General features: G+C 40.7%; 4 protein-coding genes and 1 pseudogene across 4 annotated transcripts; 1 reads left to right on the top strand and 4 right to left on the bottom strand.

Moving 5' to 3' along the window:
* Positions 1-8,202: 8,202 nt before the first annotated feature.
* Positions 8,203-10,276, bottom strand: LOC137887090 (zinc finger protein 271-like; annotated as a pseudogene).
* Positions 10,277-11,291: 1,015 nt separating this feature from the next.
* Positions 11,292-12,769, top strand: LOC137887062 (fucolectin-1-like). Its single transcript, XM_068729832.1, has 4 exons — positions 11,292-11,332; positions 11,433-11,587; positions 12,115-12,394; positions 12,619-12,769. Exons 1-4 carry the CDS (start codon positions 11,292-11,294, stop codon positions 12,767-12,769), a joined length of 627 nt encoding a protein of 208 aa, XP_068585933.1.
* A 1,167-nt stretch (positions 12,770-13,936) lies between these two features.
* Positions 13,937-16,080, bottom strand: LOC137887124 (fucolectin-like). The gene is given in 4 exon segments (XM_068729923.1): positions 13,937-14,797; positions 15,072-15,354; positions 15,790-15,857; positions 16,065-16,080. Coding segments are annotated over 3 exon segments (513 nt in total). The 5' UTR covers positions 15,854-15,857; positions 16,065-16,080; the 3' UTR covers positions 13,937-14,631.
* Positions 16,081-16,878: 798 nt separating this feature from the next.
* Positions 16,879-21,644, bottom strand: LOC137887109 (fucolectin-1-like). The gene is made up of 6 exons (XM_068729906.1): positions 20,936-21,644; positions 20,661-20,728; positions 19,940-20,225; positions 19,488-19,642; positions 18,001-18,283; positions 16,879-17,836 (listed from the first exon to the last, which is right to left on the bottom strand). The coding sequence occupies exons 2-6, from the start codon at positions 20,722-20,724 to the stop codon at positions 17,686-17,688; spliced, it is 939 nt and encodes a 312-aa protein (XP_068586007.1). The 5' UTR covers positions 20,725-20,728; positions 20,936-21,644; the 3' UTR covers positions 16,879-17,685.
* A 105-nt stretch (positions 21,645-21,749) lies between these two features.
* On the bottom strand, positions 21,750-26,339 carry LOC137887111 (uncharacterized). The gene is made up of 6 exons (XM_068729909.1): positions 25,631-26,339; positions 25,356-25,423; positions 24,638-24,920; positions 24,209-24,363; positions 22,908-23,190; positions 21,750-22,743 (listed from the first exon to the last, which is right to left on the bottom strand). Exons 2-6 carry the CDS (start codon positions 25,417-25,419, stop codon positions 22,593-22,595), a joined length of 936 nt encoding a protein of 311 aa, XP_068586010.1. The 5' UTR covers positions 25,420-25,423; positions 25,631-26,339; the 3' UTR covers positions 21,750-22,592.
* Positions 26,340-26,392: the final 53 nt, after the last annotated feature.

Below are 26,392 nucleotides of genomic sequence, written 5' to 3' on the forward strand. Positions count from 1 at the left end.
TGCAACAGCAAAAGTTGTAAAAAGTTGTAGTAGAAGTAGTATTAGTAGCAGTAGTAGTAATACTAGAAATATTTGCAGCAGTAGTAGTAGTTGTCGTAGTATTAGTAAGAACATTAATTATTTCAACAAAAAAGCCTCATTTTGAGCTTAATGTTTAAATACAGTTAATCCATGGGGCTTTTATTTTGAAAGGGTGGGGCTGGGTGGGTTAGACAGGAGGAGAGGAGACTGAATCATAATGTTAGATAAACACAAACAGGTTATTAAATGACAGGCTTCATCAAAAGCATTTCAGTTGGAATTCATTCGGTGGGGCTTGTACTTTAAAATGGTGTGTGTGTGTGTGTGTGTGTGTGTGTGTGTGAGTGTGTGGGGGGGGTCCTCTAAAAGTCTCTAATACCTGAATGACTGTATAAGAGATACACACGCAGAGAGAGAGAGACACACACAGAGAGAGAGAGAGAGACACACAGAGAGAGAGAGATACACACGCAGAGAGAGAGAGAGAGACACACAGAGAGAGAGATACACACGCAGAGAGAGAGAGACACACAGAGAGATAGAGATACACACGCAGAGAGAGAGAGAGAGACACACAGAGAGAGAGATACACACGCAGAGAGAGAGAGACACACAGAGAGATAGAGATACACACGCAGAGAGAGAGAGAGAGACACACAGAGAGAGAGATACACACGCAGAGAGAGAGAGACACACAGAGAGATAGAGATACACACGCAGAGAGAGAGAGAGAGACACACAGAGAGAGAGATACACACACAGAGAGAGAGAGAGACACACAGAGAGAGAGAGATACACACGCAGAGAGAGAGAGAGAGACACACAGAGAGAGAGATACACACGCAGAGAGAGAGAGACACACAGAGAGATAGAGTGAGGCTTGTGTCTGTGAGTCTGTGTGTTTATAAACATCAGTAATTAGCTCAAGTACGAACACCTGTGACCCTGCCGCCTTTTCATGAGAAAAAAAACTGGAAAACACCTGTCAAACAAAACCCAAAAAACCCCATAACCATAGCCCCTATTGCTCCAAAATGAATACTCGAGAGGGAGGATGACTTGAAGAACAGATCATGCAAAAATTGTGTCTGTAGTGTAAAAAAAAAGTGGCTTCAATGGCAATTTAGAAATGGGGTACGGTTGTTTGTGCAAGACTTTTTTGAAGTACGTTTTAACATTGGGGTCTATGGAGGAGAAAGTTGGTTTTCCTCTCAAGTAAAGGCTCTTGTGCCAAATGTGTAAATCTGTGAGATTCCATAGTCATATGTCTACGACAAGGACAAGATTAGCTACGTTTCCATCCAAAAATTATGCATGTAGAGTGAAAATTGAGGAGTCAGTCGCAAAAGACAAATATTTTTTTCACAGAAATCTCAGGCTTCTCTTCACTCTAGCGATGACATCACGCACTCTAAGCTGCGCAATACACACCCATTATAAAAGCAGAAAAGGACTGAAAAACACATAAAAGCAAAATTGCTACAGCTCAAAAAGTATAAAAGATATCAAAATGATTATAACATACAATCATTGATCAGGGTTTTCTCAACATTTGAAAGTTTAAATGGTGTCTGTAGCTGAAAGTATGAGGAAGTAGAATGATCTGAAAGTTGAACAAGTTTAAGAGGATTTGAAAAGTTTCTCCATAGACATCCCATTCAAAAAAAATTTGCAAAATGCTTAATAATTAAAAAAGTTGAAAGATTAGAAACATAAAAAGACATAGCACCACTCTCCTGAAAAAGCTGAACATTTTCATACTTGAACGGTTTCTGTAGCTTAAGAAATGTGGACGTTATTAAGTGCCAAAATACGTACGGAAGAAATAGTTGAAGAATAAAGATTAGGATAACAATACTTGGAATGCTGAATCAGCATTCCAACAATAAGCCCGCAGGATTACAGTCAGTGTGCTTTGGCACAGGCAGTATTACTGCCTTGTGCCACAAAGCCACACTGAATAAGAAAAAGCTTGACGTTATAACAAGAAAAGCTTTATTGTAGAGATTGTAGAAAAGCTTTATACAATCTGAAATGAGCGTGAAGCCCCCCCCCCTCTACAAAGCCCCCACAGAGCAGTATAATGGCTCTACTGTGCATTAGCAAGTTAGGTGTGAAATACCTGTCCTGCTTCCTACTGTATGTTATCTCTGTGTTACGGAACAGGCAGGTATGGACCTGCGTTTATCTCGTTTCATCTGGTGCCAGGCCTCTTGTAGCCTCCGTGCCGTTACTACTGAGGGCCTCTCGCCTCCGATCGGGAGATTGTGTTATCGGAGGGGCCCAGGAGCCAGCCTGCCGCACCGATGGAGCGACAAGAGGCCTCCACTTCCACAAGCGAAGAGAAACAGACTTTTATATGTGGCACGCACTTCTGAGGGTCAGGTGACACAACCGACAACACAGTTGTTGTTCTATATCTCTATGAGAGCTTTGTTGTTTTAGTGACAACTTCAACAACTGTTCTTTTTTCTTTTTGGTTAACTTGAACTCAGTAATGGAAGACAATTCAGGTGTTTCTCTTAATAAATACTCTGTTTTGAGAAAAAGTCCTGCTTCCAAAGTCTTAGATTGAATTACGTGTTAAAGCTGCATTCTCTCTAGTGTCCACCAGGGGGCGACTCCTCTGGTTGTATAGAAGTCTAGTCTAAAATGACTCTACTTCTCTCTTGATTTATTCCCTCAGTAAACATTGTAAACATGAGTTTATGGTCTCAATCTCTAGTTTACAGTCTTCTTCAATACAGCATGATGTTCATTTAGTACATTATGCTCCATTTAGAGTCAAACAGACCATAAAGCAGGGGATGATTTAGGGGCGGGGCTACACAGTGATTGACAGGTCTCTACCAGAGACGTATACGACGTCTCTACCTCACTCCTCCGGTAATTTCATTGTTTGCGGAGATAAAAAAAAACATGGCGAGATGACTCTATGACGACGTCCACTTCTTATATTCACTCTAACACCGATCAGGAATATTTATTAAATATTTATTAAATATTTATTCATACATCTGTACCACAGACAATGTTTTTTTCTACCATATGCCGACGTGTTGACATTCCAATCCACGCTTTGCTGTACTACACTGAAGTACATATTTGTGGTACTTGTATCAGGGTTGGGGAGTAACGGATTACATGAAATCAGGAGCGATGTAATGAGATTACATTTAAAAACTACAATCAAGCCAGATTACATAAAAGTGAAAGAAAATATCATTATATTCTAGTTATATTGTCACGGATAACTTGATTGTATTGTTTATTACATGTTTAAAATGTAGACATTTTTTAATGATGATTCATGGATAATGGAGTCGTGTTTTTCCTTTTTATTTACATGAGTCGACGTTCATCTGCGTTACCAAAGTTGCCAATAAAGGTTTTGGTGTGATTTGATTTGACCGACTGGAACGTTAGTGGCGCAGTTTTTGAACATATCTTACTTAGTTTACATCCAAAAAAAAGAAGCCTAAAATGCATAATGATGACACGGGGGATTGTGGTAAACGTGGTGCTCTGTTCTACTTCACTGCAAAGTTAGAGGGATATGACGGACTTTACGAGCCATTTATTTGATATCTTTAGTTAGCCTGCTTTAAAAAGAGCTTTGCATAAAAAAAAAACATATGAAGAACTTAAGAAAATTAGTTTTTCTTTATTTAAACTACCCAACAGTTTAAACAAGTACGATTAGTGGAATTGGCAGAAAAGCAAAAGGCACCTTTTTCATACTGCTTCCATATGTATCATGTTACATATGGAAGGTATTTTGCGCCAATTGCTGTGCAGACCTTGGATTTATGGAAGCATAATGCATTCACTTAAGAGGAATTATTTCCCTGTTTTTCTGAATTAACAAGATTAATATAGGAAATACTGCCAGAGCTGTTTACTGGGACAGCAGCTGTCAACAAGTTGCATAAAGACAATTTTATCAAGTTAGAAAAACAGACTATGAAACATGTAATCTAATTATGGACCACGATGTAATGCTTTTTCGGTTAGATATGGAGCTTCACAACACACACAGTTCTGCGCTTTAAAGTATGCTTTCATTGAATGGCATGTGATGTTACTGATTGATTCATTTCTGTCAGATTACCATCAAGACTTTTCTCTGTTGCCCCCATTAACGTCCTCATTTAAAGAAGAATTTGTAGCTCAACAAAAGCTCCTCTGTTGTCCTCAAAATGCTTCGAAATGTCCGAGTTTTCTCTTTCTCTGAACTGAAGGTCCCCAATGAACCCTGCACTGTGTTTATACTATAAAACTATGAACATATTCATCAGTTTTTGTCAACAAAAAAGCTTCAGAATGAGGCAGTTCTAAAAACTTCATAGTGAGCTTTTTGGATTCAACTTAAAGGGACTCAAAAATGAAAACTGCACTTGTGATGTTGACTTACAGACCTCCAGCCACAGCGAGTATGCTGGAATTTGCATCCAGCACGATATTCAACAACACATTTCTCTGAATATATTGCGTAAAAGTGGAGCACAAAAACCACTCATGTCACCCTCAAAGTATTTCAGACGTGTGGGGGGGTTCTCTGCACTCTTTCCGTCTGCGTACACCGGCATTGCCCGTCTGCATCTTTTTGTTGTCATTCCTCCTTCCTGCTCAACCGGAGGAGAAAGCGGCGAAAAGCACGGAGATTGAAAAAGACAAGAGGCCCGAGGTGACATTACACAGGTTGCGTAACCAGCACAAGGACGGGAAGCATTTAAATGCATCTAGATCAGCAGAGGAAGAACATGTGTTTTCTACCGCTTCCCTCAAGGAGCACATGAGGAGAAGAGTATCTCCGTGAGAATTGGAATAAACATGGAAAACGTCTTTTCAAGGACTGCAAAACTGCTTCGTACTCATAATGTCTGCAAAGCTTTTAAAAACATTCTCATTCTCAACATTCTCATTTCAGAGATTTAAACCTGCTCTTGCAGCATTGCATGCTGGGATGTCAGACTTTCTTTTAACAAGAGAAAGAGCTGAAACCAGGCAACAACCTCGGGTCGAGTGAAGCCGACACGGCAGTGTCCTAAAACCAGACTCCTCTGGTTGTATAGAAGTCTAGTCTAAAATGACTCTACTTCTCTCTTGATTTATTCCCTCAGTAAACATTGTAAACATGAGTTTATGGTCTCAATCTCTAGTTTACAGTCTTCTTCAACACAGCATGATGTTCATTTAGTACATTATGCTCCATTTAGAGTCAAACAGACCATAAAGCAGGGGACGATTTAGGGGCGGGGCTACACAGTGATTGACAGGTCTCTACCAGAGACGTATACGGCGTCTCTACGTCACTCCTCCTCAGTCCAGATACGGTCACTTCCTGTTTATTGGTCGCAAAAAAAGCAAAGATGCCGACGACCGTAATCCAAGATGGCGACGGCAAAATTGCCGAACTCGAGGCTTCATAACATCAGTCTACAAACCAATGACGTCACGATGACCGCGATGGTTCACCGATATTGTCTGTTTAGATATAGAATCAGTCATTCAGAAGCGCAGATCTGATGACACGCGTCTCATTTTGAGGGACCTTTACTTCTCCCTGCAGGCCCGCTGACCTGAAGGACATCCAGGATCACGTCAGCATGTTCTGCGTCTCCTCGGGCTGCTGGGGATTTGTCTGAATAACAGGATGTGTCAAACTGAAGACCGCAGTGTCCTCTCGCTGCTCCTGAACCCCAGTCACTGACTAGTGTCGTCAGGACAAATAGGACCATCTGTCTTCACAAAAGTTAATTGGCGTATGGGAAATAGATTTTGGGTTATGCTGTGGGAGCATAATGAAGACTTATGCGCCTTCATTTTCATTTGAATAAAACATGAAAGATTCTGTTTCAGATTCAGTTTGTGTCGCACATTTGTGGTTTGCCTTGAATAAAGTTATGGTTGTCTGGAGATCGCACCGAAACAGAAAATACATTCTTGAACTCATCAGTTTCAATTGAAGTGAATGGAGGATGGACACAAGTGTAAAGGGAGACACTACTCCACAAACTATAACATTTACATCACTGCACAAGATGCTCGGATGTGATCTTTCCAAATATTTGAAATACTGCAGCCCTCGTGTGGACTTTGCTGTCAGCAGATTCCTGGTATCCTCTGGAGACCTGGAGGTTTGGTCCCGATCAGGGGGACACAGTTTCTGATTTGGAGGAAACGTTGCCTCTGTACCGGCCCTCCCTCCACTGTCTCCTCACAATAGGGAGTGAAACTTACTCCACATCCTCATAGTGAGTAACTCTGGATAAGAGTGTCAGCTAAATGCCTGGATAGTTTAGAGGGAACGGTGCCAACTGTGAGAGTAACAGGAGGAAAGACACAGATTTTAACCCAAAAACATATCTGGTGTTACACAGTTCATTTATCTTCTGTGAGGTCAAGATGTCCACTTGTATGATTGGATGCTACCAAAACAATATTCTATATTTATCATGTTGTGCATCCAAGGCCTGATATCTCTTCTTCCTCGGTGCCATAGAGCTCCATTAAAAACACATCAATGAGCCACTAATACACACCATTAATACACACACTGTAGTTTATTTTGACTCAATCCCACATACACTTTCCTGTTGCCACAAATACTCATGAGATCAGTGTTTTCCTGGGGATGTATGTAAACATTGCGACCCAATTCCAAACAGGCCTCATCTATAAATTAACGTTCCTGATATATATTACCCTAAATGAGGTAAATCAACCATTTTAAAGAAATGTATGTTTGATGAATCAAAACTTTGTTGTATGTATGTTTTTGAAAATATACACACATGTTAATACTAATAAAACAAGATCAAATAAATGTATTTAAGTGGAGTTAAGAGACTTCCTTCCATCAGTAAAACAAACAAAATGTAAGCTATACTTTCATATCAGATTCCAACACAGCTTGTAAAATAGTCACGAGATGCAATCTTATCTCATCACAAACGGATTACATTACATTACATTACAGTCATTTAGCAGACGCTTTTATCCAAAGCAACTTACAATAAGTGCATCAACATTGGTAATCAAAAGAACTACTAGTCACCAGAAGTCATAAGTTCATTTCCTTTTCCAAACAAGCATCTAAGAGCATGAAGCAGAGCATAACTCAGAGCCAAAGTACAGGGCAGAAACAAGAAAAACAGTTAGTGCTATAAGTAGTACGAATACAATAAGTGCAACAAGCTAGTATGAAAACAATAAGTGCTAAGTGGAAGGCTCAGGGTAGCACTTCCTGAAGAGGTGGGTCTTCAGCCTGATGAAAGATGGGCAGCGACTCCGCTGTCCTGACGTCAGTGGGAAGTTCATTCCACCACTGTGGGGCCAGGACAGAAAACAAACGTGACCGGGTCGATCGGCCGCCAGGACCTCTGAGCAACGGGGCGACCGATCGCCCCGAGGCAGCAGAGCGAAGTGGCGCAGGTTCTCATCCAGGCTCCTGTCATCTCCCGCCTGGACTACTGCAACTCTCTACTCGCCGGAGCCCCGGCGTCGGCCATCAGACCTCTGGAGCTTGTCCAGAAAGCCGCAGCTCGCCTGGTGTTCAATCGCCCCAAGTTCTCCCACACAACTTCCTTTCTCCGTTCTCTACACTGGCTCCCTGTAAGAGCTCATCCAGTTTAAGACTCTGGTGCTAGCCTACAGGGCAGTGAAAGGAACAGCTCCTTCCTATCTCCAGGCCATGGTCAAGCCTTACACCCCCGCCTGACCACTTCTCTCTGCTGCCTCGGGGCGATTGGTTGCCCCGTCGCTCAGAGGTCCCGGCGGCCGATCGACTCGGTCACGTCTGTTTTCTGTCCTGGCCCCACAGTGGTGGAATGAACTTCCCACTGACGTCAGGACAGCGGAGTCGCTGCCCATCTTTCGGCGCAGGCTGAAAACCCACCTCTTCAGGAAGTGCTACCCTGAGCCTTCCACTTAGCGCTTATTGTTTTCATACTAGCTTGTTGTACTTATTGTATTTGTATTACTTATAGCACTAACTGATTTTCTTGTTTCTGCACTGTACTTTGGCTCTGAGTTATGCTCTGCTTCATGCTCTTAGATGCTTGTTTGGAAAAGGAAATGTACTTATGACTTCTGGTGACTAGTAGTTCTTTTGATTACCAATGTTGATGCACTTATTGTAAGTTGCTTTGGATAAAAGCATCTGCTAAATGACTGTAATGTAATGTAATGGGACAGAGTTTGTCCAAAGTAGAAGCTAGGGTGGAAAGGAGAAGATCAGTAGCAGTATCAGGGGATAGGAGAGAGAAGGATTCAGGGTCAGGGAGAGCAGAGGTGACAGAAGAGGAAAGATCAGCAGGGGAGAGGGAGCGGAGATGTCTCCGGGTAGAAACCATGTGGGTAGGTGGAGGAAGTGATGGAGCAGAGGATAGGGAGAGGGAGTAGGACATTAAATAGTGGTCGGAGAGCTGGAGGGGAGTGACAGAGAGGTTAGCAGTAGAACAGTGCCCAGTGAAGATAAGATCCAGCTGGTTGCCGGCCTTGTGGGTAGGAGGAGAAGAAGAGTGGTAAAGGTCAAAGGAGGAGAGGAATGAAAGAAGAGGTTCAAGCTTATCGGTCTGGATGTTGAAGTCACCGAGCAGGTTCCTACCCAAGCCATCGTCATGGAAGTGCGAGACTAATGTGTCGAGCTCCTCCAGGAACTCACCAAGAGGCCCTGGTGGGCGATACACAACAGCAATGGTGAGCTTGACTGGATAAGTGTCAGTAACAGCATGAAATTCAAAAGAGGACGGGGAGAACTGAGGAACAGAGACAAGAGAGTATTTCCATTTTGGGGAAATTAGCAGGCCAGTACCACCACCCCACCACCCCGCCTCTCAGCTGAGTGTGAGAGAAAGAGTACACATCTGACAGAGCTGCGGGTGTGGTGGTGTTTTCTGGTGTGATCCAGGTCTCAGTTAGAGCAAGAAAGTTAAGGGAGAGCAAGGAAGCGCAGCCTGAGATGAACTCAGCTTTCGGCACTGCCGACTGGCAGTTCCAGAGCCCCCCCGCCACCACTTGCTCGCCCCGAGCTGAGAGAGTAGGATAGATGAGGTTAGTGGGGTCGCGGCTCCTGAAAGCTGCCCAATGTCTACGTGACCGCCGGGCAGAGGACCGGACAGAGGAAACTTCACTGCAACCAGAACAGCTAAAAGGGTTTCTTTCCTGTGTGGATTCTCATGTGTGTCGTTAAAGTTGAACTCTGTTTAAAAGATTCCTTACAGACAGAACAGCTGTAAGGTTTCTCTCCTGTGTGGATTCTCATGTGTGTGGTTAAATTTGAACGCTGGTTAACAGATTTCTTACAAACTGAGCAGCTGTAAGGTTTCTCTCCTGTGTGGATTCTCATGTGTGTCGTTAAAGTTGAACGGCGGTTAAAAGATTCCTTACAGACAGAGCAGCTGTAAGGTTTCTCTCCTGTGTGGATTCTCATGTGTGTCTGTAAATGTGTACGCTGGTTAACAGATTTCTTACAAACTGAGCAGCTGTAAGGTTTCTCTCCTGTGTGGATTCTCATGTGCGTCTTTAAAGTTGAACGATGGTTAAAAGGTGTCTTACAGACAGAGCAGCTGTAAGGTTTCTCTCCTGTGTGGATTCTCATGTGTGTCTTTAAAGTTGAACAGCAGTTAAAAGATTCCTTACAGACAGAGCAGCTGTAAGGTTTCTCTCCTGTGTGGATTCTCATGTGTGTCTTTAAATGTGTACGCTGGTTAACAGATTTCTTACAAACTGAGCAGCTGTAAGGTTTCTCTCCTGTGTGGATTCTCATGTGCGTCTTTAAAGTTGAACGATGGTTAAAAGGTGTCTTACAGACAGAGCAACTGTAAGGTTTCTCTCCTGTGTGGATTCTCATGTGTGTCTTTAAAGTTGAACAGCAGTTAAAAGATTCCTTACAGACAGAGCAGCTGTAAGGTTTCTCTCCTGTGTGGATTCTCATGTGTGTCTTTAAAGTTGAACGGCGGTTAAAAGATTCCTTACAGACAGAGCAGCTGTAAGGTTTCTCTCCTGTGTGGATTCTCATGTGTCTCTTCAGATTTCCATTTCTTCTAAATGTTTCCTCACACTCAGAGCAGCTCAATAGTTTCTCACCAGCACTACGTCTTGAATCACTGACAAGGACTTCATCAGGTTTCACATAGTTTAAACTTGACTGAGGTTCTCTGGTCTCCTTCCAATCATCACTGTCATCAGTGTCAGAAGAGTCTCCAGTCTTCTCATCAGTATCTGGTTCTGGATGTCTATCTGGATCTGAGTTCCAGCCTGGTTCTGGTCCTCCACAAGCCTCTCCATCAGCTTCTGTTTCTATCTGTTCAGTTTGTCTTTGATGAAGCTGTGAGGACTGAGCTTCCTCTTCATCATCTTCAGTCTTCACAGGAGTGAATGAGAACTTGACATCAGCCTCCTCCAGCCCTTGAAGCTGCTCTCCCTCCTGACTGGTCCAGAGGTCCTCCTGGTCCTGTTCAGTATGTGGGGGCTCTGGGTCCTCCTGGTCCTCTTCAATGTGTGGGGGCTCTGGGTCCTCCTGTTCCTCTTTAATGTGTGGGGGCTCTGGGTCCTCCTGTTCTTCTTGAATGTGTGGGGGCTCTGGGTCCTCCTGGTCCTCTTCAATGTGTGAGGGCTCTGGGTCCTCCTGGTCCTCTTTAATGTGTGGGGGCTCTGGGTCCTCCTGGTGCTCTTCAATGTGTGGGGGCTCTGGGTCCTCCTGTTCCTCTTTAATGTGTCGGGGTTCTGGGTCCTTCTGGTCCAGACTGGACTCCTGCTGCTCACGGGGAACCTCTTCTTTAACCGCCAACAGCTGCTGGACGTCTGCAGGAAAACAGTAAACACACACAGAGACTTTAACAAAGACATATTAGTATTGAGCAAATAGTCTCCTGAACAATCCCTTTCCAGTGTAGCAATGGAAACGGATAATATAATATTTTAATAAACTCTTATGTGACCATGAACATATGAATCATTTTAGAATTCAACAAGCTGCAAAATCCACGTGGTGTTATCAAAGAGAACAAACTTGTACTTTAAGTGTAAATATATTCCGTCACATGAACCAACCTGCTCTGTGTAACCGGACCTCAGGGAGGAGAACAGTGCGCAGTTGTCTCCGTTGTCTCTCGTTCTCCTCTTCTGAACGAGACAGTTCCTCCTCGTACTCTGCTATCGTTCTTTCATAACGAACAAAGATCTCCTCAGCAGCCGCAGTTAGTTGCTGGTTGACTAAACATCTCAGATCACTAAGTGATAGCAACACTCATTGAACATGTGACATGTCCTGTGTGAAATACTGCCTCTACTCGTTCTCCAGCAGGTTAAGTGTTGGTATTATTTCTTATTTTATATTGCTGTATACCTGTCAAGCACCCCACCTATAAAACGAATGAATGCACTGCTTCCTCTCTCTCTTTTAGGGCTGGTGTGATTCCTCATATCCCATTAGGCAGGTCTTTAAAAATCACTTTTACCAGACGTGTGGAGGGACGTTATGTGACTGTGGTGCTACCTGGTGCAAAAATAATCCTTACACTCTGTGAAGTGGAGGTCTACGGGTACCGTGCCCCAACTGGTGAGAACTGAACATGAGGCTGAAGCCACACAAGATGTGATTTTCTAAATGATGCCAACGCCTCATTTTCTATACAGCCGAGGTCACACCAGAGTTTCAACTGCATTCCTTTGAATGAAGAAAATAGATGCACGCACTTCCTGTTATTAATAAATCTCTTCTTTGCAAAGTTGTATATACAGTAATTGAGCAAAATTGAGTCTTAACTCTAACATGTAATATATTGAAACTCACCAGCCTATCAATTTTCATTCAGAAAAGTTAAGATTTTCAAATTTGTCAAACTGGATACTGACACAATTGAGCATTGACACAATTACTACTGCTAGCTGCTGCTGCATCCTGTAAGTTTTGCAGTGCCTGACTTTTCCATGTGTTACTGCAGTATCTTCTGGAAAGCTGGAAAATGGCAACAATGTGCAAATAGTGAATTTCAGTTTCAAGACATACACAGACTTTGTTCTGCAGAACGCATCAAGTAAAAGTAATTATCAGTTCTGATGTTTGCAAATGTGTTCTTTATGCAGGAGAGAACTTGGCAATCCAAGGAAAAGCCACACAGTCGTCACTGACTTCTGCAGGCATGGCATATTATGCCATTGATGGGAATCGTGCCACCAAATGGAGCCAGGCTTCTTGTACTCACACAAATCAAGACTTTAACCCCCGGTGGCGAGTGGACCTGGGCAAAACCCATAAAGTGTTTTCTGTCAACATAACCAACTACTTAGATCCTAATTTACAACTTGTTGGGGCTGAGATCAGAATTGGAAATTCTCTTGAAAACAATGGCAACAGCAATCCCAGGTAATTTAATGTCCATCAACTAAAATGCTACTATAATTAGAAGTTTGTGATTAATGGATATCTGTCATTGGGTTTGTTTGTAAACACATCAATCCTCAAAACAAGTACTAAAGAATAAAGGTTCGTCATAACTTAGCAGTATCTTATGTTTATCAAATTATTTAGTATATTTTTATTCAACTGATCACTCAATGAGTTAACAAAGTATTTTCTTCCTCTGCTAGGTGTGCTGTGATCTCAAGAATATCTCCAGGTTTCACCGAAAACTTCCAGTGTAACGGGATGGACGGTCGGTACGTCAACATCGTCATTCCTGGAAGAAGCGAGCACCTGAGCCTGTGTGAGCTGGAGGTGTACGGCTCCAGACTGGATTAGGTACATGATGAATCAACACTGTTTCATAGAGGGAAAAGCAAAGGTGTTACATACAATATTAAAGATATACTATGCACGAATAAACACTCATAAAAAGTGATCCTTCTCAATCATCACTCATGACCCAGTAGAAGTGTGTGGCGGTGTCTGTATGGGCAGAGACTCTGTCCTCAGCCTGTATTTCCTCTTCTTCTTACTAGTGCAGTGACCGTGCAAAAGATGCCTGTTCAAGAGCGGGTCAGAAACACAGATTAAACACACTGACCTTACTTGTGTATATATTATAATAATATATTTGTATTGCAGTTAACCTACAGTGACAACAATGTTGTATATGTAGGCCAACATATGATTTTGTATGAACCTTGTACTTTTCTATTTGTTTGGACCATGATTTGTTTTTTGACTGTAGTGAAGATTTAAATTTCTAATTCTGAACTTGTCTTTGTTCTCTCACTGCCAGCAGATGAATATTATGTCACCTTTGATGAAATAAATTGAAGCAACAAAAAAAAGCCTGCATCTGTTTATTTGTCTTTCTTTCTTTTCATTCCACATTGAACCTTTTGTTTTATCTCCTGCTGAGCTTCAGATGTGCCGGGAGGTGTAATTTTTTGTACATTTTCAAGAGTACATTAGAAGTAGTTTGCGTGGAGCAACGCGTTTTAATTTGGTGATACGTAACACTCCACTTAGAAAACACATGACATAAGAACAAGGCTAAGTTTGAACTTTAGGAACCAGATGATGAAGCAGGACTCACTCACTAAGAGGCCCGTCTTGTGTCAATTAGTACAAATTACTGAGCCTTTAAAAAAAAAGAATCTAACGATAATTTTGGGTTTGGACCTGAGTGTCACCGACTGGACTGATTCGCCTCATGAAGAAACGAGTCTGATGATCCTTTTTCTATGATCCACTTCAGAGAAGAAGAGGCGGTGTAAACCTGCTCTCCCTCCTAGACTTGGATGGACGGACGAACTCTCTGCAGCCAGGAAGAGTCTGATATCAGCTGACGTAGAAGAGAGTGGTCCTCTCTCTTATGTGCAACATCTAAATCTGTCACGGCTGAACAAGCACACGGCACGGAAAAAAACAAAGGAAGCAGGATAGTGTCGCCACAGGATGGCGCCCTCTTGACTCTCACACAGACACAGACAGTCCAGCAAATGTAAAACGCTTTTATTCTTGTAATGTGTGAAGTAAATAAACACAAAACACATTTGCAAACACAAGATAAAGCTCTAGCTTAAGGAAGGAAGACTACACTTTTGCATGCAATTTGCAAACAGCGCTGATATAGTTCAACGTGAGGCTTTCTGCAGAACAAAGTTGCCCCAATCTGTAAATGTCTTGAAACTGATGTTCACAACTATTTGCACATTGTTGCCATTTTTCCAGCTTTCCAGAAGAAACAGCAGTAAAAGATGGAGAAGTCATGGAAAGTTGTGACGGTGCCTGTTGCACTGCAAAACTTGAGGGACGCACCAGCAGCTGGCAGCAGTAAATGTGTCGATTGTATTATATTTACGACGAATTTGCTAATCTTAACTTTTCAGAAAATGTTTCTTCTTATAATTTTCCAATTAAGATCGCCTATGAATACTTTTTAAGATGCTTATTAATTTGAAAACCAAATTGGCTGGCTGGTGAGTTTCACTATATCAAATGTTAGTGTTAAGACATATTTCTCTCAAATATTTTGCAAAAAAGAAGAGATTTCTTAGTCACAGGAAGTGAATGCGTCTATTTTCTTCATTCAAATGAGTGCAGTTGAAACTGGTTCAAACTGGTGTTTGTATAGAAAATGAGGCGTTGGCATCATTTAGAAAATCACATCTTGTGTGGCTTCAGCCTCATGTTCAGTTCTCACCAGTTGGGGCACGGTACCCGTAGACCTCCACTTCACAGAGTGTAAGGATTCTTTTTGTACCAGGTAGCACCACAGTCACATAACGTCCCTCCACACGTCTGGTAAAAGTGATTTTTAAAGACCTGCCTGCTGGGATATGAGAAATCACATCAACCCTAAAAGAGAGAGAGGAAGCAGTGCATTCATTTGTTTTATAGGTGGGGTGCTTGACAGGTATACAGCAATATAAAATAAGAAATAATACCAACACTTAACCTGCTGGAGAACGAGTAGAGGCAGTATTTCACACAGGACATGTCACATGTTCAATGAGTGTTGCTATCATTTAGTGATCGAATAGATCATAAGATGAGCTGTTAACATCTGCTAAACATTTTGCTTTAATTGTAAATGAAACATTATATTTAAGAAGTCATTACGTTCACTCACACTGGGTTTGCGGCACCGTTTTCTTGTAAAGAGTTGCCGACGTGAATCTTTGCCTCGTTGATCCTTTCCTCATGAGAGTCTCTGTTGGTGACGATGATGGAGGTGACGATGTAGGACTCCAGCAGGTCCACTCTCCACCAGGGGTCGGTCTGTTCAGCAGTGTGGCTGCAGGATCCAGCGTCGAAGTTAGAATCACGATTTCAATCGATAGCATTGGAAGCAGATGAATCAAAGTGTGGATAACGGTGTGACTGGGTTGCTTTTCCACGCAAGGCCACATTTTCTGTGAATAAGAGAAATATTTGATGGAAAAATGTTTGAAAATGACCAAACCTGCGATAACCTATTTTTATTGGCCACTTATTGACACATCCAACAGTTCCAGATCAACATGATCATGTAGTGTTTGAGTCCACCTGATGAATCAACCCAGTATCTTGGCAGGTCGTGAAATAGAAACAAAATGCAATATATTAATTTCTTGTACGGGGGACATGAATTGTCCGTTTTCTTAATGTCGCTCAGCACAAAAACAATGTCAATGGAAAGTCAATTAGGATCCTTTTTGATGGTGGACACACAAATTAAACTTATCTACGTACATTGCAGCCAGTACAGACTGAATGCCGAAGTAATAATAAGCAAAACACATTTGAGTGAAGAGAGACTTTAACGTTATATAACAAAGATATCAGAAATATAGCCGGATCATACTTACGATAGGTGTAAGCCGAGCACGTCCCCAGGAGGAGCAGCAAAGGCAGAACTGAACTGAGTTTCATTGTTCTGGTTCAGACATGCAAGAGAGTCAATGACAGAATCAAACTGAAGGAATAAACATATTCTTCAATACTGTTTGAAATTTACAACAATCTTTGTTCCAGATGTTCGATATCCAAAGTGCACAAAAATGAATCGACTGAAATAGAAGAATAACTGGTGGCAAAGAAGAAACTTTGTATTTAAAAGCATCGTCATTCAATTTCAACATACCTTGACTTGCAAAAATGACTCAGAAGAAGAGGAGGAGCCGCTGTTTGTGTTTTGTTGGTGAATTTGATTTAATGTGGATCACACAGGGATATTTATGTGAACCTCTTATCACGGCACATGCTGTTGTTCATTGATGATTTACCACAGACAACTTGACTTTGTCCTTGTATGTAGATAAGGCTAATTTCGGCTATCAGGCAGATCAGGGATCTGGAGCTTTAACCATTGTTAAATAGATTATGTAAAAACCCACATTACAGTAAATACTATTCCAGCACCGAGAGGTCAAAGAGTTTTAAAAAAATAAGGAGGGGGATATGTCAAATTTCCCTTTTAGTCCAGTAAATATGTCAAATTGATCTTCGCTTTTTCATTGAAGCATGGAACTTGGTACACTTGTACAGTTTGGGGCACTAATTGTTTTCATGTCACAGTTTGATGTCTGCCTTCTCTCGAATATAAAGGGAATATATATCACTCGGATTGTGCTGCTCAAATAGTCCGGAAATCCGATGAAAAAAACTATTAAGCTAAAAGAATTGGGGTCTTAAAACTAGATTTCCACAATGGAAATGCTCCTCAACATCAGGAGCAATTCATAAACAGTAATTATTAGTAACTACTAATTAGTTTCAATAAAGTCATTTACTAAATCAGATTGCACCATTGAAATCTAACAAATGAAGCAGACTTTAGGAATTTGGAAATCAGTTTTAGACGCGCATAAGACACTTTGGTTTTGTTTTCATGAATGGAGAAAACGTGTTTTTCAATGTAGTATTCCTACAGTTTAGAATAAATGGGAAATATCCGGTTATGTTAACCTAACAAGCTTTATTTACTCATTTAGTCAAATATTATTGGAACAACAATTCGTAATTTGAGATGTATTATTTTTGGTAAATGTAATTTAAAATCTTTGAGATTTACATCATTATTAAACAACATTTGTGAAGTTTCAGGATCAATCTCCTCGTCTCTCTTTAGGCAAAACGACAAAAAAAATGTGCATTTTTCCAAAATGTGTAATGAGTCCTTTAAGTGTCACTGGTCAAATGAACCTAGTCATGGATTAAAGTGACAACAAACACACAAACAATGGACTACAATTCTAAAATAGCTTTTCATTTTACCTGTGGTAAGTAGACATGTATGAGTACAATAAGATGCTTTGAGACGTCCAAATATAGAAAATAATGGAGTCAGTTTCACATTGTCAGTAGTGGATTGTATATGTACTGCCTTCTCTCTAATAGAACAGAACTAGATGGCACTCGGCTTGTGGTGCTCAAGCCCCAAAAAGTACATCTGAAAAACTCCGGATACGGTTGGCGGGTGTAGTTTGGTCGAAAGAAAATTGTTCCTACACAAAACTGCTCAGTACAAGGTCTGAGGATTATCTTGTATCTGGTTTTTCAAATGTATATTTTTGGCGCTTTGAGCACCACACGCCGAGTGCCATCTAGTTCTGTTATATTCAAGTGAAGGCAGACATCTCTACGGCCCATATGTCCAAAACTCTGCGGTGAACTGTCCCTTTAAGCTGTGATTGAACCATGAGACTCAGATGAACGTCACCAATGTAAAATGTCATTGTTAAACATTACGAGCCTCCTCAGACCTAATCCAGTCTGGAGCCGTACACCTCCACCTCACACAGGGTCAGGTACTCGCTTCTTCCAGGAATGACGATGTTAATGTAGCGACCGTCCATCCCGTTACACTGGAAGCTTTCGGTGAAACCTCCAGGGATGCTGGAGATCACAGCACACCTAGCGGTAGAAGAAATAACTTTGACTCACCGAATGAGCATTTTCATACTCCAATTAATTAATTTGAGAAATATAAGTCACTGCTAAGTTTGGAAAAAACAAACTCAATGACAAATATCCATTAATCTCAAATTTTTAGTGATATTTAGGATTGTGAACTATACCTGGGATTGTTGTTGCCATTGTTTTCAAGTGAATCTCCAATTAGGATCTGAGCTCCATTAAGTCGTTGTGGCAAAGAATCTATAACATTGGTTATGCTGACAGAAAACACTTTATGGGTTTTGCCCAGGTCCAGTCGCCACCAGGGGTTAAAGTCTGGCTTTGTGTGAGTACAAGAACCCTGGCTCCAGTAGAATGCACGATTCCCATCTATGGCGTTAATTGCGACGCCTGTGCCATACAGTGACGACTGTGTGGCTTTTCCTTGGAGTGCCAGGTTCTCTGCTGCATAAAAGGACAAATTTGCAAAACATCAGCACTGATGGATAGTTTACCGTGAGGTTTTCTGCAGAACAAAGTTGCCCCAATCTGTAAATGTCTTGAAACCGATGTTCACAACTATTTGCACATTGTTGCCATTTTTCCAGCTTTCCAGAAGAAACAGCAGTAAAAGATGGAGAAGTCATGGAAAATTGTGACGGTGCCTGTTGTTTATTTGGATCGGCACTGCAAAACTTGAGGGACGCACCAGCAGCTGGCAGCAGTAAATGTGTCGATTGTATTGTATTTATGACGAATTTGCTAATCTTAACTTTTCAGAAAATGTTTCTTCTTATAATTTTCCAATTAAGATTGTGTGGAGATACTTTATATCTCCTGTATATGCATGTTAGGATTGATAACATTGTATGTAATAGTTCAGCTCTTTATTAGTATATATTTCCTCTTTATTGTAGAATTACACACACTCTTGTATTCACTATATAACTCTGTAACTGGACAGACTTGAACAGGTGTAAGTGACTGAACCAGTGAAGTCAGCTCTTTCTTGAATGTCTTACATATCTGTGTTACATGCCTGTGTTTTGACCATCTCCATATACAGACTTATGTCTGACATCTCTGTTCTCGGTATTTCTTAAATAACTGACGCCAGACTCGGACCTAAATATAATCTGGCTAACATACACGTATTGGCATAAACTTGACACTCCTGTATGTTCCACCCCCCCCACTTTGTTTGTAACAAGAGGGTATAAAGGTTTTACGGTTCCTTCAGAAAAGCTGAAGGAATTCAGCAGTCCAGCAAACTATGCTTTCCTTCCCATGATTCATGTCCAATAAAGAATTCTGCAAAAATTTATCTTCTACTCCAACCTCATCTGTGACCAGTCTTGTCAAAGAAAATCAACCACCACAATTGCCTATGAATACTTTTTAAGATGCTTATTAATTTGAAAACCAAATTGGCTGGCTGGTGAGTTTCACTATATCAAATGTTAGTGTTAAGACATATTTCTCTCAAATATATACAACTTTGCAAAAAAGAAGAGATTTCTTAGTCACAGGAAGTGAATGCGTCTGTTTTCTTCATTCAAATGAGTGCAGTTGAAACTGGTTCAAACTGGTGTTTGTATAGAAAATGAGGCGTTGGCATCATTTAGAAAATCACATCTTGTATGGCTTCAGCCTCATGTTCAGTTCTCACCAGTTGGGGCACGGTACCCGTAGACCTCCACTTCACAGAGTGTAAGGATTCTTTTTGTACCAGGTAGCACCACAGTCACATAACGTCCCTCCACACGTCTGGTAAAAGTGATTTTTAAAGACCTGCCTAATGGGATATGAGAAATCACACCAGCCCTGAAAGAGAGAGAGGAAGCAGTGCATTCATTTGTTTTATAGGTGGGGTGCTTGACAGGTATACAGCAATATAAAATAAGAAATAATACCAACACTTTACCTGCTGGAGAACGAGTAGAGGCAGTATTTCACACAGGACATGTCACATGTTCAATGAGTGTTCTATCATTTAGTGATTGACTAGATAATAGATCATAAGAGGAGCTGTTGCAGGATCTGGGTGGCTTACGTCTACTAAACAATTTCCTTGTATTGTAAAAGAAACATTGTATTAAAGAAGTCATTACATTCACTCACACTGGGTTTACGGCACCGTTGTCTCTTAAAGAGTTGCCAACGTGAATCTCCGCCCCGTTGATCCTGTCCTCGCAGCAGGCTTCTCTGTTGGTGACAATGATGGAGGTGACGATGTAGGACTCCAGCAGGTCCACTCTCCACCAGGGGTTGGTCTGTTCAGCAGTGTGGCTGCAGGATCCAGCATCGTCGCTAGATTCACGATTTCCATCAATAGCATTGGAAGCAGCTGAATCAAACTTTGAATAACGGCGTGACTGGGTTGCTTTTCCGCGCAAGGCCACATTTTCTGAGAATAAGAGAAATATTTGATGGAAAAATGTTTGAAAATGACCAAACCTGCGATAACCTATTTTTATTGGCCACTTATTGACACATCCAACAGTTACAGATCAACATGATCATGTAGTGTTTGAGTCCACCTGATGAATCAACCCAGTATCTTGGCAGGTCGTGAAAAGGAAGCAAAATGCAATATATTAATTTCTTGTACGGGGGACATGAATTGTCCGTTTTCTTAATGTCGCTCAGCACAAAAACAATGTCAATGGAAAGTCAATTAGGATCCTTTTTGATGGTGGACACACAAATTAAACTTATCTACGTACATTGCAGCCAGTACAGACTGAATGCCGAAGTAATAATAAGCAAAACACATTTGAGTGAAGAGAGACTTTAACGTTATATAACAAAGATATCAGAAATATAGCCGGATCATACTTACGATAGGTGTAAGCCGAGCACGTCCCCAGGAGGAGCAGCAAAGGCAGAACTGAACTGAGTTTCATTGTTCTGGTTGAGACATGCAAGAGAGTCAATGACAGAATCAAACTGAAGGAATAAACATATTCTTCAATACTGTTTGAAATTTACAACAATCTTTGTTCCAGATGTTCGATATCCAAAGTGCACAAAAATGAATCGACTGAAATAGAAGAATAACTGGTGGCAAAGAAGAAACTTTGTATTTAAAAGCATCGTCATTCAACTTCAACATACCTTGACTTGCAAAAATGACTCAGAAGAAGAGGAGGAGCCGCTGTTTGTGTTTTGTTGGTGAATTTGATTTAATGTGGATCACACAGGGATATTTATGTGAACCTCTTATCACGGCACATGCTGTTGTTCATTGATGATTTACCACAGACAACTTGACTTTGTCCTTGTATGTAGATAAGGCTAATTTCGGCTATCAGGCAGATCAGGGATCTGGAGCTTTAACCATTGTTAAATAGATTATGTAAAAACCCACATTACAGTAAATACTATTCCAGCACCGAGAGGTCAAAGAGTTTTAAAAAAATAAGGAGGGGGATATGTCAAATTTCCCTTTTAGTCCAGTAAATATGTCAAATTGATCTTCGCTTTTTCATTGAAGCATGGAACTTGGTACACTTGTACAGTTTGGGGCACTAATTGTTTTCATGTCACAGTTTGATGTCTGCCTTCTCTCGAATATAAAGGGAATATATATCACTCGGATTGTGCTGCTCAAATAGTCCGGAAATCCAATGAAAAAAACTATTAAGCTAAAAGAATTGGGGTCTTAAAACTAGATTTCCACAATGGAAATGCTCCTCAACATCAGGAGCAATTCATAAACAGTAATTATTAGTAACTACTAATTAGTTTCAATAAAGTCATTTACTAAATCAGATTGCACCATTGAAATCTAACAAATGAAGCAGACTTTAGGAATTTGGAAATCAGTTTTAGACGCGCATAAGACACTTTGGTTTTGTTTTCATGAATGGAGAAAACGTGTTTTTCAATGTAGTATTCCTACAGTTTAGAATAAATGGGAAATATCCGGTTATGTTAACCTAACAAGCTTTATTTACTCATTTAGTCAAATATTATTGGAACAACAATTTGTAATTTGAGATGTATTATTTTTGGTAAATGTAATTTAAAATCTTTGAGATTTACATCATTATTAAACAACATTTGTGAAGTTTCAGGATCAATCTCCTCGTCTCTCTTTAGGCAAAACGACAAAAAAAATGTGCATTTTTCCAAAATGTGTAATGAGTCCTTTAAGTGTCACTGGTCAAATGAACCTAGTCATGGATTAAAGTGACAACAAACACACAAACAATGGACTACAATTCTAAAATAGCTTTTCATTTTACCTGTGGTAAGTAGACATGTATGAGTACAATAAGATGCTTTGAGACGTCCAAATATAGAAAATAATGGAGTCAGTTTCACATTGTCAGTAGTGGATTGTATATGTACTGCCTTCTCTCTAATAGAACAGAACTAGATGGCACTCGGCTTGTGGTGCTCAAGCCCCAAAAAGTACATCTGAAAAACTCCGGATACGGTTGGCGGGTGTAGTTTGGTCGAAAGAAAATTGTTCCTACACAAAACTGCTCAGTACAAGGTCTGAGGATTATCTTCAGTAACCGATCATGATTTCTAGAAAAGAGACATCGGTGTCTAGTTTTTCAAATGTATATTTTTGGGGCTTTGAGCACCACACGCCGAGTGCCATCTAGTTCTGTTATATTCAAGTGAAGGCAGACATCTCTACGGCCCATATGTCCAAAACTCTGCGGTGAACTGTCCCTTTAAGCTGTGATTGAACCATGAGACTCAGATGAACGTCACCAATGTAAAATGTCATTGTTAAACATTACGAGCCTCCTCAGACCTAATCCAGTCTGGAGCCGTACACCTCCACCTCACACAGGGTCAGGTACTCGCTTCTTCCAGGAATGACGATGTTAATGTAGCGACCGTCCATCCCGTTACACTGGAAGCTTTCGGTGAAACCTCCAGGGATGCTGGAGATCACAGCACACCTAGCGGTAGAAGAAATAACTTTAACTCACCGAATGATCATTTTTATACTCCAATTAATTAATTTGAGAAATATAAGTCACTGCTAAGTTTGGAAAAAACAAACTCAATGACAAATATCCATTAATCCTAAACTTTTAGTTATATTTAGGATTGTGAACTATACCTGGGATTGTTGTTGCCATTGTTTTCAAGTGAATCTCCAATTAGGATCTGAGCTCCATTAAGTCGTTGTGGCAAAGAATCTACACTGTTGGTTATGTTGACAGAAAACACTTTATGGGTTTTGCCCAGGTCCAGTCGCCACCAGGGGTTAAAGTCTTGCTTTGTGTGAGTACAAGAACCCTGGCTCCAGTAGAATGCACGATTTCCATCTATGGCGTTATTTGCGACGCCTGTAGTATGCAGTGACGACTGTGTGGCTTTTCCTTGGAGTGCCAGGTTCTCTGCTGCATAAAAGGACAAATTTGCAAAACATCAGCACTGATGGATAGTTTACCGTGATGCTTTCTGCAGAACAAAGTTGCCCCAATCTGTAAATGTCTTGAAACCGATGTTCATAACTATTTGCACATTGTTGCCATTTTTCCAGCTTTCCAGAAGAAACAGCAGTAAAAGATGGAGAAGTCATTAAAAATTGTGACGGTGCCTGTTGCACTGCAAAACTTGAGGGACGCACCAGCAGCTGGCAGCAGTAAATGTGTCAATTGGGTTTTATGTATTATGAATTTGCAAATCTTAACTTTTCAGAAAATGTTTCTGCTTACATTTTGCCAGTTTTAAAGATGTTAATTAATTTAAAAAATAAACCAGCTGGCTGGTGATTTTCGCTATATTCTAAATCAGGGGTCTTCAACATTTTTCAGGCCAAGGACCCCCAAACTGATAGAGCGATGGAGCAGGGACCCCCTACTATATACAGTATATTGTATAAAATTGTGTTTTATATTAAACTGGGCCTAGTGCCATGTATAAACATACCTTATTATTGTGCATTCAATACTAAGCTATTCAAATAATACACAGGTTCATATATTCATGTTTTTATTTTAAAGGTACAGTGAGTAGGGTGGCCGTGCCACCGCCATTTATAACCATACCTTGTATGATAATCATGCATACAAGATATTCAAATTGATGTTTTTATTTTAAACATAAATGTGGAAACGAAAATGAGTGATGGCCTATTAGTGCCACTGCCCTGCATTAACATACCTGTGATCTTGCATACAATACTGAAGTATTCAAATAATGGACAGATCCATGTTTTGGAAAACAAAATAAAAAGATTGTCTAATCAACCAAAAATTTTGCTGACCCCCTGCAGTACCTCCACGGACCCCTAGGGGTCGCGGATCCCCTGTTGAAGACCTCTGTTTTAGATAGTTAGAGATAAATAAATGAGGCGTTGGCATCGCTTAGAAAAATCACATCTTGTGTGGCTTCAGCCTCATGTTCAGTTCTCACCAGTTGGGGCACGGTACCCGTAGACCTCCACTTCACAGAATGAAATGATTCTTTTTGTACCAGGTATCAGCACAGTCACATAACGTCCCTCCACACGTCTGGTAAAAGTGATTTTTAAAGACCTGCCTGCTGGGATATGAGAAATCACACCAGCCCTAAAAGAGAGAGAGGAAGCAGTGCATTCATTCGTTTTATAGGTGGGGTGCTTGACAGGTATACAGCAATATAAAATAAGAAATAATACCAACACTTAACCTGCTGGAGAACGAGTAGAGGCAGTATTTCACACAGGACATGTCACATGTTCAATGAGTGTTGCTATCATTTAGTGATCGAATAGATCATAAGATGAGCTGTTAACATCTGCTAAACATTTTGCTTTAATTGTAAATGAAACATTATATTTAAGAAGTCATTACGTTCACTCACACTGGGTTTGCGGCACCGTTTTCTTGTAAAGAGTTGCCGACGTGAATCTTTGCCCCGTTGATCCTTTCCTCATGAGAGTTTCTGTTGGTGACGATGATGGAGGTGATGATGTAGGACTCCAGCAGGTCCACTCTCCACCAGGGGTCGGTCTGTTCAGCAGTGTGGCTGCAGGATCCAGCTTGGGGGTTAGAATCACGATTTCCATCGATAGCATTGGAAGCAGATGAATCAAAGTGTGGATAACGGTGTGACTGGGTTGCTTTTCCACGCAAGGCCACATTTTCTGTGAATAAGAGAAATATTTGATGGAAAAATGTTTGAAAATGACCAAACCTGCGATAACCTATTTTTATTGGCCACTTATTGACACATCCAACAGTTCCAGATCAACATGATCATGTAGTGTTTGAGTCCACCTGATGAATCAACCCAGTATCTTGGCAGGTCGTGAAATAGAAACAAAATGCAATATATTAATTTCTTGTACGGGGGACATGATTTGTCCGTTTTCTTAATGTCGCTCAGCACAAAAACAATGTCAATGGAAAGTCAATTAGGATCCTTTTTGATGGTGGACACACAAATTAAACTTATCTACGTACATTGCAGCCAGTACAGACTGAATGCCGAAGTAATAATAAGCAAAACACATTTGAGTGAAGAGAGACTTTAACGTTATATAACAAAGATATCAGAAATATAGCCGGATCATACTTACGATAGGTGTAAGCCGAGCACGTCCCCAGGAGGAGCAGCAAAGGCAGAACTGAACTGAGTTTCATTGTTCTGGTTCAGACATGCAAGAGAGTCAATAACAGAATCAAACTGAAGGAATAAACATATTCTTCAATACTGTTTGAAATTTACAACAATCTTTGTTCCAGATGTTCGATATCCAAAGTGCACAAAAATGAATCGACTGAAATAGAAGAATAACTGGTGGCAAAGAAGAAACTTTGTATTTAAAAGCATCGTCATTCAACTTCAACATACCTTGACTTGCAAAAATGACTCAGAAGAAGAGGAGGAGCCGCTGTTTGTGTTTTGTTGGTGAATTTGATTTAATGTGGATCACACAGGGATATTTATGTGAACCTCTTATCACGGCACATGCTGTTGTTCATTGATGATTTACCACAGACAACTTGACTTTGTCCTTGTATGTAGATAAGGCTAATTTCGGCTATCAGGCAGATCAGGGATCTGGAGCTTTAACCATTGTTAAATAGATTATGTAAAAACCCACATTACAGTAAATACTATTCCAGCACCGAGAGGTCAAAGAGTTTTAAAAAAATAAGGAGGGGGATATGTCAAATTTCCCTTTTAGTCCAGTAAATATGTCAAATTGATCTTCGCTTTTTCATTGAAGCATGGAACTTGGTACACTTGTACAGTTTGGGGCACTAATTGTTTTCATGTCACAGTTTGATGTCTGCCTTCTCTCGAATATAAAGGGAATATATATCACTCGGATTGTGCTGCTCAAATAGTCCGGAAATCCAATGAAAAAAACTATTAAGCTAAAAGAATTGGGGTCTTAAAACGAGATTTCCACAATGGAAATGCTCCTCAACATCAGGAGCAATTCATAAACAGTAATTATTAGTAACTACTAATTAGTTTCAATAAAGTCATTTACTAAATCAGATTGCACCATTGAAATCTAACAAATGAAGCAGACTTTAGGAATTTGGAAATCAGTTTTAGACGCGCATAAGACACTTTGGTTTTGTTTTCATGAATGGAGAAAAC

This window comes from Cebidichthys violaceus, unplaced genomic scaffold (genome assembly GCF_023349555.1).
Source record: "Cebidichthys violaceus isolate CVI_PGR_0920_01 unplaced genomic scaffold, fCebVio1.0.p SCAF_48, whole genome shotgun sequence".
Taxonomy (NCBI): Eukaryota; Metazoa; Chordata; class Actinopteri; order Perciformes; family Stichaeidae; genus Cebidichthys; species Cebidichthys violaceus.

What these genes read in the sequence shown, in the direction of transcription:
- LOC137887062 (XM_068729832.1), top strand. Translation starts at nt 11,292, where the DNA reads ATGTCCTGTGTGAAATACTGCCTCTACTCGTTCTCCAGCAG. An exon ending in CTCTACTCGTTCTCCAGCAG is followed by an intron (nt 11,333 to 11,432) that starts GTTAAGTGTTGG and finishes TCTCTCTTTTAG; the next exon opens with GGCTGGTGTGATTCCTCATA. An exon ending in CGGGTACCGTGCCCCAACTG is followed by an intron (nt 11,588 to 12,114) that starts GTGAGAACTGAA and finishes TTCTTTATGCAG; the next exon opens with GAGAGAACTTGGCAATCCAA.
- LOC137887109 (XM_068729906.1), bottom strand. Translation starts at nt 20,724, where the DNA reads ATGAAACTCAGTTCAGTTCTGCCTTTGCTGCTCCTCCTGGGGACGTGC. An exon ending in AACGGTGCCGTAAACCCAGT is followed by an intron (nt 19,643 to 19,939) that starts GTGAGTGAATGT and finishes TCTCTCTTTCAG; the next exon opens with GGCTGGTGTGATTTCTCATA. An exon ending in AATGGCAACAACAATCCCAG is followed by an intron (nt 17,837 to 18,000) that starts GTATAGTTCACA and finishes TTCTACCGCTAG; the next exon opens with GTGTGCTGTGATCTCCAGCA.
- LOC137887111 (XM_068729909.1), bottom strand. Translation starts at nt 25,419, where the DNA reads ATGAAACTCAGTTCAGTTCTGCCTTTGCTGCTCCTCCTGGGGACGTGC. An exon ending in GTGCTCGGCTTACACCTATC is followed by an intron (nt 24,921 to 25,355) that starts GTAAGTATGATC and finishes TCTTATTCACAG; the next exon opens with AAAATGTGGCCTTGCGTGGA. An exon ending in AACGGTGCCGCAAACCCAGT is followed by an intron (nt 24,364 to 24,637) that starts GTGAGTGAACGT and finishes TCTCTCTTTTAG; the next exon opens with GGCTGGTGTGATTTCTCATA.